The sequence below is a fragment of the Podarcis raffonei genome, chromosome 10 (assembly GCF_027172205.1).
Source record: "Podarcis raffonei isolate rPodRaf1 chromosome 10, rPodRaf1.pri, whole genome shotgun sequence".
Classification (NCBI taxonomy): domain Eukaryota; kingdom Metazoa; phylum Chordata; class Lepidosauria; order Squamata; family Lacertidae; genus Podarcis; species Podarcis raffonei.
In genome coordinates, this window is record NC_070611.1 from 27,751,355 (window position 1) to 27,761,836 (window position 10,482).

Here is a 10,482-nt window from a genome sequence, read left to right on the forward strand (position 1 = left end):
TGCTGGGCTTATTTGGGTCAGGTGCAACGCAGGGTAACTGCCACTGTTTGGGTCTCTGCCAGCTATGAACTCCCACCTAAAAACACTGATCCGGAAACGTAAAATAAAAATAAAAATAGGAACCTTCCTCATTCTGTCCTCCCTTCACAACTTGCGCACAGGAAATATTTTCTCATAATGCACCACAATTTGGTAATGCCGTCATTCTACCATCTCTGCCTCCATTGCCTGTCATACTTCCACAGGCTAGTTTTTTTATGGATGTGTGCACATCTAAAGCAGTGTCTCCCAAACTTGGGTCTCCAGCTGTTTTGGGACTACAACTCCCATCATCCCTAGCTAGCAATACCAGTGGTCAGGGATGATGGGAATCGCAGTCCGCGGGGGGACCAGCTGGAGAACCCCAACTTTGGGAAATGCCGAAGGAAAGCATGTCACTTCCCCACAAAAGAATCCCGAGAACTGTAGTTTAAGGGTGCTGAAAATGGTAGTTCTGTGAGTTTTTTTTAAAAAGTAGCTGAAAAGTTGAGGGGAAAGAGTGCAGTTACATTGTCATAGGTGCCCACCGAAGTTGGACACAAATATGACAGGTGGGTTTTAAACCCCCATGAAGACTACCATGCTGCCAGCTTTACATCTTCAAATAAGTCATATTTGAAAGCAATCTCTTTTCACATTTGTTAGGAATCGGAGATGAGCGACTGCCCTATAACGCCTTCAATGTGTGTGCGTTGCCTTGGCTACGGCATGATGAGGCAACTGGCTGATTTTATTGATCCGCAGGATGGATGGAAAAAATTAGCAGCAGATATAAAAGATCCCTCTGGTGCAAACATATACAGCCAATTGCACATAAGGTAGTGTACTGGTGCCAAGGGTGTGTGTGTGTATGTGTGCTTTTTTATCCTTATCTTGCAAAGCTAAGTAGGGTTGGATGGGGGACTGTGTGTTGAGATTCCTGCATTGCAGGGGCTTGGACTAGATGATCCTTGAGGTTCCTTCCAACTCTACAAGTTCTGTGATTGTATGGCTGTTGTCTTTTGACATGGAAAGTTTTAATATGTGATATTGCACACTTTGCTGTTTACGTATTTAGATTTTCTAACCCATCAGAAATTGGTTCAAGTGTCTACAAGAGGACCATTTTAGGGAGGGAAAGCTCCATTTGTGTAGCTTGTTCCAACTCCTTAAAAAAGATTAGATATTCCACATACGGACAGGTGAATATAGCTACAGAAAACAACCATATTAATTTGTCCATATATGCAATATCTAATACTTTCATTCCCTGGTAGTTAGGATTGATAGATGCTTCTGGCATTGAAGAATAACAATTCTAGCTGCTGTTGGAATATTTCCCATCAAGTTTTTGCATTCTTTGTTTCATATATCTTTTGCTACAATTTAGCATCATTATTGCATCACATCTTAAACTGATACTTGGTATATGTTATTTGTATAGCTTGAACCCAATAACTTTGACAGCTTACTTGATGGAGCATGTAGCCACCATCTTTTAAGGCCAGCACCCTCACTGTAGTTAAGAGTTTTTCGTTGCAGTCATAGCTGAGTTCTTAATGTGGTGGCCCTGTTCATCCCATATACTGTCAGACATCCTTTTGGATGTTAGACACATTAATGCATGAAGAGCTGGATGCTCTATCAACTGAGCTATCCAGCTATCTATCATAAGCTTGCACCAAGGCCATATTTGAAGTGGAATATATAATGCGAGCTACATTGCTGTTGACATATTAGCTTTTGAACTTTATGGCTAAAAATTATATTCTGTGTATCTTTTTTTTTGCAATCTTTTTTTCAAAATTAATTTGATTTTTCTTCTTTTTTTTTAAAGGCGTTTTGAAGCATTAAAACAAGTAGGAAAGAGCCCCACTTGTGAATTGCTTTTTGACTGGGGGACACAAAATTGCACTGTTAGTGATCTAGTAGACTTGTTAATCAGGAATCACTTCTTCGCACCAGCCAAACTTTTGCTTCCAGGTAATTTTGGTCTTCACGGTGTCTCTGGCATGTATTCAAAGGGGAGGTATGGTGGTGTTCTTATTTCTTTTAGATGGTGGTTTTTAATACAGCAATTGTCTTTCAGGTGAGCATCTTTTCATGTAGCCATTTGTGAAATCCTTAATTTGGTTAATAGCTGAGAAAGACATATAAAGCACTCCTCTTTTCTGAAAAGGATCTTCACCTTGGGTCAGGAGGAACTATGGTAGAAATCCAAGTAGGCCTGTAGCCACACCAGAAACAGAGTTGGAGCTATGGATTTGTAGCACCACCAGAAAACTGTGTTAAAAATCTGACAAACATATATCCCACGTATTTGTATCATGCAAGCTACATTGTGATGACTTGGCCCTGAAAGGCATTCTAAAATATGTTGAATCATGCCACAAAACCTGGTCTCCTTGTACTCCTGAAATGCAAGGTTTTTCTAGAATATTCCAGCTTTTTACATATTAGCATAACCCTAGATTATTTCATACAAGCAACCACCACAAGGGAAGGCACTTTATATTGATGCACAACATTATTGCTGCAGGTGAAGCTGGCACATTGTGTAATGCCCTCCTTACTAGTCCAAAACTGATACAGAAATTGGATTCTGTGTGGTTTTTGGTGTTGTCTCTTTGCCCCAAAGTGTGATTAGATGCAACCTTAAGACATTGTGAAGATAGAGTCCAGTGCACTATTAAGCTATGACTGTTCTGTTTGTTGGTACAGAACAGCTTTCGGCAACCTGTTTCCCACCTAAAACCTGTTTTGACTGCTTTGTATTTTATGGCAGATTCCATGAGGACAACAGACACTACAGTGCCCTTATCTTTACAAGAAACTACGTGTCTGAATGAAAAAGAAAATCAAGTGGCACCTGTATTGCCTCTCTCGGTTCCAGAAAAAGGGTGTCTAACTTCAGTTTCTTGCAGCCCAAGTACAAAAGAGAGTTGCTTGTCTCTTAATGACTCAGGTAGGCAATTATTCCTTCTATCACTCCCCTCCTGCCTTTCAGTCCAGTCCATTATGTATTGTGGAACATGATACTAGGGGACGTAATATCAACCACATGCAAATCTGAGGTGGAGATTAGGGTTGCCATATGACCAGAATTTCCCAGACATAGCTGGGATTTGGCTGGAAACAGTGTCCTGGCAGAAATCACTGGAATGTTTGGGAAAATCTGGACATATGGCAACCCATGTCGGAAGAGTAGATTTTGGTGAATTTCCTTAAAAATAGCTCCAAAAAACCCTTCAAAATAAAGCACAGCAACTTTTGTGTCCAGATTTTCACTTTTTGAAATATGGCAACCAATATTTAAACCAGATTAAGGGACATTGAAGAATAAAACAACAAGTTAGCTGTAAATAAAATTTGCTCCCCCAGTTCTATGGTTTAAATACAACAGATAACAGGGTCATTTATATTTCATAATTAATAATTCCAGTCCCACGCAGGGACTTTATGTTAGCCTGACTGAATGTTTTTTCCTCACCTTTTGTCAAGGATAGATATTTAAACATCCCCAGAAACGATAGACACTGTGGATGTTCTTTGAATGTGCCAGAAACTGTAGAACATTCTTTACTACTGTCTATTGTACAACCAGCTATGCAAACACATGCTATCCCCCTTTTTGGGTAGACTTAATATCACAGGACAATGAAAATATCAGATTCTGTCTGACATTAACCCTGAAGTAACTGCAAGGGTGGCTGAGTTTTTGTCAATAGTATCTCTTAGCGGTGAATGGCACTATTTAGCAGAAAGAAACTCCAATGAAAATCCTTGTTATTGCATATTTTACATGGCTGTTTTTGTATATAAAATTTTATTTATGGACGTTTTGTGATGGCCAAATAAAGGTTTGGTGAAGTAAGTAAATATGGCAACCCTAACAGTCTAGCAGGTTATATAAATCCAGAGTTGCTTACTCAAGATGATTGCCTCCTAGGCAGTTCCAGGGAGGAGGGGCAAGTGGTCTCTTAATCTGCTGGATCTTAACGTTACAACAACTACTATAGCATTGTTTTAAGCAACCTGCTGTCAAAATAATTTCCGTTCTGAAATAAAATGTTGGAATGTTTTTCCCCCTTCTTCCTTTGCTAACCAACCTATTTGCTTAAAGATATCTTTACTCATAGCCAGTGAGGCTGGGTGGCAAATCGCTCCCCCCCCCCATGGAAAAGTTTTTGTTTCAGAAGCAAATTAGAAGCAGCAAGCAGAAGCGAGTTGCAAATTCAGTATTTGGCAAGCATGGCAGTTTTCATGTGTTTATCTTTTGTTTACTAAATACAAGGAAAACAAACACATTAAATTAGATCACTTTCTGGGGCATCAGAAATTGTTCCAGTGCTAGCAGAAGAGTTTCCTATTTAAAAAAAAAAAAAAAACTTCCAGAAAACTCTGGTCAGTGCTTGTAGCTAGCGAGTTGCAAACTTTTTCAGGGGTGGAAAACTGTTTTTCTATCGAGGAGCAGATATCCCTGGGGCTAATCTGTTTGGGGCTGCATGCTGATAGTAGGTGGGGCACTGTGGTCTCTCTGCTACTTCCTTTGCCCCATATTTCTCCCTTGTTCCTACCTGTGTGAAACCAGGCTGAGCCCTGAGTCATAGATTCCTCTCCTTTGACTTATACAGCCTTGCATAAGAATAGCTAACTGATCTTCATCTTGCTTTCTCTCCACCTTTTGCTGGCATCTCCTGAAAAGGAAAGACAAATCTCTGTAAGGTAAATAAATCATGGCAAGATTTGTGGTGCTGGGATTTGAATTTTTTTATTATTATTTTTTAAAAACCCTGCTGGGTCCCCACCCCCATAAAAAATTGAATTTGAGATCTCCACTCACGCTTCTTCTCTTTCAGTATTGCAGAGCTTTCCGTTTGATAAACTGAAAATTCTTACAAATAACTTTGATGATCGAACTGTGTCGGCTGGTGGCAACAAGATTGGCGAAGGAGGTTTTGGAGTGGTGTACAAAGGATGCATTAATGGCAGAACAGTGGCAGTGAAAAAACTTACTTCTGTAGGTTTCCTGTTACTATGTATATCATCATTTGCACTGTTAATTATCTTCTCTCTCTCTCTCAAAGTGTAAGCGAAGTTGAGGCATGAAAATGACCAGTTGTACCAAACTATAGTTTGGGGAAATGGTATGCCACAAGTGACAGCCAGAATGGACACACATCTATCATATAACATTTAAGAGCAGAGCGGAGGAAGTATTGCAAATTTTGGGGCTTTTTATATTATGCATTTTTTGTAATAAATCCGATAAAGAATAATATTTTATTGTGAAATCCTACTCACAAGCAAGCCCTTTTGAATTCATTGGGGCTTACTCATATGCAGTCTAAACATGCCCCTTCGTGTAATCTTGTCGTTATCCCTTGCACCCTAGAGTATTTTTCTTTTCTTTTTTGGTCCCTTAGTGCCCTGGACTCATTTGGGAGGAAGGTATGAGATAGAAATCCCCCCATTGTGGCTCCTTGCTTGTGGAATTCTCCCACCAGTCATCTTCTATGCTGCTTGTTAACAAATACAAAGATGCTAATGAGTTCACTTGCAGTTGGGTTTTAAAGGCTCAGAGCTAGCTTTCCTTACTGCTGTGTTTCTGTTGATGCACATCATTGAGTATCTCTGAGCAATACCTAGAAGACACAGAAAACCGGTCTGGTTCCCATTAACCTCCCTCCCTTCAGCTTCTGAGTGTCCCATTAATTTATTTATTTTAAATGCCATTATAGGTGACCGATGTAAGTATCGAAGACCTGAAAAAGCAGTTCGAACAAGAAATCAGCATTATGGCAGAGTAAGTCGTGTGCAGTTTTCCCCCTCTATACAACCACAACCAAAATCTTAGCACAAGATCCAGCTCCCCACCATTTCCCAGTTCTGACTGCTTATTTTACGGGGGGGGGGGGAGAATAATGCATGCTGGAGTTAAAGATGTGCATAGCGCCTCGTGTACTTTGATCCTCACTATTTTGAGCGCTGCTTGGCAGTGGCCCTCCAGCAAGCAATGGGAATTTCCCCCATCCCTACATGGAAATTCCAAGGATCGAACCCAGAAGCTTTTGCATGCATGTTCTCTGCCACTGAATTGTGCATGAAAGCAAACTATTGGCATCAAATAAACTCACGTAGTTTGTGTTACTGAGATCGTTGATCAAGATTATGTCTAGGTTCATTGGAGCCCTCTTATTCCTAACCTTTCAGAACAGTAAATACGAAAACCCAGACTAATGAGGCCGTTTGTTTGTTTTTGTCACAGATGTCAGCACGAGAACCTAGTAGAATTGTTTGGATTCTCAAATGACTCCGATCAGCCTTGCCTAGTTTATGATTATATGCCTAATGGCTCATTGCTTGACAGACTAGCTTGCCTGGTAAGTGAAATACTTGCTTATTGTCGATGCCTCTTTGAAACTGCTAAACTGAGAGGGGGAAAACTGAAATATCTGGAATCTATTGTAGATGTGAAGTATCTGATCACAAGGTCCTTTTCCCCTTGCAGGCCTCTCCTATTGATTGTGGTGAAGGATAGCTCTGAATGTGCAAAGATGTGTGTACAGAGCTACCTTTTAATACAGTGGCAAGGGCAGCCTTTGTAGACAGAAGCTTTGTAGACAGTATAAAAACTGGAGCACATGATAGTTCACATTTTGCAAAGCTGGTTACTTGAAACAAGAATATCAGGCAAATATTATTTGGTGGCATTGATTGGTTTTCCTCTTATCACTGTGTATATCACTGGTATGATGTCAATCTTTTCATTGTTTACTTTGGCACAATTTTATTCCATTTTGAGGGGCGATCAGCTTCATTTTCTTAAGAAGGCTATGGTGTTAGCTTTAAAGAGGAAGACTTCTGTGTTTTGGTCTGGTTTGGATAGTTTTATACTGCATTGGGTTCAGGGTTATGTGAATGAGCCTGCTTGGGCTTATGCACCTCCTTTTCATCCGAGATGGCCACAGTGAGCAGCTCAGAAGCTTTGACTTCCTGTTTTAAACTAAGCTAGAATTTATGGTTGTGTCCAAACTAAAGAGAACTCTGGTTAATTCAAACCATGGTTTGAATTCAAACCATGGCTTGCAGGCCAGTGTTTCCCAATTGTCAGTGTTTATACTACATTTTTTAAGATTTACCTTGAGAGAGTCTTTGAACCTCTTTTGTTAACCACCAGCATTACGCTTGCCATTTTTAAGTTCAGAATAGAGTAGTTGCTTTGGAAGGCGATAATCAAGCATCCACATAACATGACCAGTCCAGCGAAGTTGAAGAATCATTGCTTCAACACTTCGATATTCTAGGCCTCTCTGCCTAGAAATATTGACTCACTTCCACTTGTTTTTAAGGATAACACGGCACCAATTCCTTGGGAAACAAGATGTAAGATTGCTTATGGGGCATCCAATGGAATCTGTTTTTTACATGAAAATAACCACATTCACCGGGATGTTAAAAGGTAAAATCTAAAAAACTAATTATTGCACTAAGGACAGATAGTTCCATCTTTGTTTTGTCAGTATTCTTCAAACATGCTTTTTAAATTAAAAAACACACAAAAACATTTATGGTGATTTGCGGACAGGGGAATATTTATCTTCTACGTTTTTCTTGACACTGAATAGAAGAAGGCAACAGTGTAAAGATAATTGTTTTTGGGTGTGTGATTGTTTAGTAGAGAAAAGAGTTTTGGATGTGGCCATAATTCTCTTTTATCCCACAAACTACAAGCATGGAATAACAATGAAACCTGCAGTATTAGCTAAAAGAACAGCTCCCACCTTACTTTTCATTTGATTATTGCAGCACCATCTCCTTGAGAAGGAGTGTTGAAGAACCTAACAGAATTCAGTCCCCCTTTTTTGTTTGTTTTTCAGTGCAAATATCTTACTTACTGAGAACTTTGTGGCGAAACTGTCTGACTTCGGACTTGCAAGGGCTTCAGTAAGGTTGACGCACACTATCCTAACGGACAGAATAGTGGGAACAGCAGCCTACATGGCCCCTGAAGCTTTGCGTGGGGAGATAACCCCGAAATCTGATATCTTCAGCTTTGGTGTGGTGAGTGAAAAAACACCGAAAAGTTATTCAGAAGCTTATATATATGAGAGTAGTGCTATTAATATGTGCAAGGCTAGTAGTCTGATCATAGGCAGGTTCAGCAAAGAGAGTATCAGCTGCCTTGGGATCAATTGTTGAAGGAAGGCATAACAACCCTTTCTTTTAAAACCTTTCGCTACACAAGGTTTTTCATTGAGTGGTTCTGTGCACTGGTTTCTGATAGTAATTCATGACATGCATTTCACTTTTTTTGTTGTTCTTGTTTTCTGATTATCTTTCTTTTAGGTGTTACTTGAAATAATAACTGGACTTACTCCTGTGGATGAAAACCGGGACCCCCAATTATTGGTAATTTATTCTTCTAGAAATACGTTTAGAATAAATACACATTGCATTTTTCAGCAAACTAGAAGTTAGCTGCTGTGTCAAGCCTGTTGAAGAATCTGCAGCATCAATAGACCATGACTTACGTTAAAACAAGAATTCTGGCAGGAGTTCACATTGACTAGAATGTCAGTGAATTACAACAAGACCATTGTCTTGTTGTAATTAAAGTGTGTTACTACAACGTCTGTGGGACGCAGGTGGCGCTGTGGGTTAAACCACAGAGCCTAGGACTTGCCGATCAGAAGGTCATCGGTTTGAATCCCCGTGACAGGGTGAGCTCCCGTTGCTCAGTCCCTGCTCCTGCCAACCTAGCAGTTCGAAAGCACATCAAAGTGCAAGTAGATAAATAGGTACCGCTCCGGCGGGAAGGTAAACGGCGTTTCCGTGTGCTGCTCTGGTTCGCCAGAAGCGGCTTATTCATGCTGGCCACATGACCTGGAAGCTGTACGCTGGCTCCCTCGGCCAATAAAGCGAGATGAGCGCCGCAACCCCAGAGTCGGCCACAACTGGACCTAATGGTCAGGGGTCCCTTTACCTTTACTACAATGTCTGCATGAGCATGCAACTAGAGCCAAGGACTACACGTTGGGATCTCTTTAACTAAAGTCATGTTGCACTAGGGCAAAACACTTGTTTTTTCCAGGAGAGGCATTAAGCAACAGGACAACAAGCCAGAGTTGGTTACAGAGTATGGGCAGCATTCAGATCAAACTGATGGGAGGAGAAATATATAAAGAGGAACCATTGATATGGGGTGGGGGAGGGGAATAAAAAGTGACTACCCTCTCTTTCTGTCTTGGCTTGTGTGAATGTGGCAGGGCTAGGGACTTTATGGCTCCTCCTCCTTCGGCTTATCTTCACTCCCTGCCTTCATAGCCCTGCTCTTCCTCTGACGCTATTTCTGCTTCCAAACAGCTGTCTATCAAAGAGGAAATTGAAGATGAAGAAAAGACGATTCAAGATTATGTTGATGAAAAGATGAGCAGCTGGAATATTGCATCAATTGAACAGATGTATTCAGTTGCATGCCAGTGTCTGCATGAAAAAAAGAACAGGAGGCCAGATAGTAAGACGGTACCAGGATATTTTTATGCTCTTGTCCTTTGTATGGCTTTTGAGAGTGTGTTTACATTTGGCGAGTGTGAATTTATATTTCTGCTTCCCTTGCAGGTCAGACAACACTTGCAAGACCTGCTGGCTGAGTAAGGTCTCTCCTGTGCTGTGACTTAAAAGCAAGTCCATTGACGTACTGAGGCCTTGTGACCACTCTGTTCCCTAAGGTGTAAAAAAACTAGACACAACACAGGATATTGGTTTGGGATCAAATAAGGCCACAACTTTATTGGTTACAGATGTGAGGTTTGTCCATAGGCATTGGGATAAGCAACTGCACGTCACTCCCACTCGCTGGGAGTGTTTCTAAGGGTGAAGCTGGGGGGGGGTGCCCTAGGACCTAGGTCAAATCAGGGTATCCCCCAAGCAGTTCCCGTTGGAGGAGTGGTATGATCTTCGCCCCCGCCTGGGCATCGGGCAGGAGCTCTTCCTTCTGGATCCTTTTAACAGGATACCCTTACCTGTGGAGAATTAGGCTACAGCCTCCCCTCCAAACAATACTAGGTTTACCCAATGCCTATCCGCCTTTTGAAGTTGTGACACTTCCTGTGAGGTAGGCGAAAACCCAAATGGTGATGCCAATTAGCTAAGTGGGGGAAATTCCTGCCCGGCCCTTGAAAATTAGGCTACTGATATTGTCCATAGCAAGGTCAAACCATCCCTGAAAAACCCTAATCTGAGGGAGGGAGGGAGGGTGGGAGGACCGGTGCGGCAAGAGAAAGGCTGAAAGGCCCCACCAGCCAGACATTTAAACTTCCCCTGAGCACAGCACAAAGGGCCATGATTGGTCGGTTGGTCCCATGCCCAGGGGAACGCCCATTAACACCTACTGCCATTGGTCCATTTGGCAGGGATACGATCTGGCCTGTGATAGGCCGGTTTTCCAGGGCTTGCCTGCAA

The 10,482-nt window shown here is 41.5% G+C and overlaps 1 protein-coding gene across 4 annotated transcripts; it reads left to right on the forward strand.

Annotated features, from left to right (window-relative positions):
* The first annotated feature begins 663 nt into the window (after positions 1-663).
* On the forward strand, positions 664-9,811 carry IRAK4 (interleukin 1 receptor associated kinase 4). 4 transcript variants are annotated; one of them, XM_053405571.1, is made up of 11 exons: positions 664-857; positions 1,856-2,001; positions 2,804-2,983; positions 4,878-5,038; positions 5,760-5,824; positions 6,287-6,401; positions 7,371-7,480; positions 7,899-8,082; positions 8,368-8,430; positions 9,385-9,543; positions 9,640-9,811. In XM_053405571.1, exons 1-11 carry the CDS (start codon positions 694-696, stop codon positions 9,673-9,675), a joined length of 1,383 nt encoding a protein of 460 aa, XP_053261546.1. In that variant the 5' UTR covers positions 664-693; the 3' UTR covers positions 9,676-9,811. The 4 variants fall into 4 exon arrangements, with proteins under 4 accessions (XP_053261546.1, XP_053261547.1, XP_053261545.1 ...); XM_053405572.1 differs by having other exon boundaries at positions 9,385-9,535; XM_053405570.1 differs by having other exon boundaries at positions 9,385-9,811.
* Positions 9,812-10,482: the final 671 nt, after the last annotated feature.

Coding starts and splice junctions, on each gene's coding strand:
- IRAK4 (XM_053405570.1), top strand. CDS start 694: ATGAGCGACTGCCCTATAACGCCTTCAATGTGTGTGCGTTGCCTTGGC. Junction 6,402..7,370: donor TTGACAGACTAGCTTGCCTG/GTAAGTGAAATA, acceptor CTTGTTTTTAAG/GATAACACGGCACCAATTCC. Junction 7,481..7,898: donor ATTCACCGGGATGTTAAAAG/GTAAAATCTAAA, acceptor TTTGTTTTTCAG/TGCAAATATCTTACTTACTG.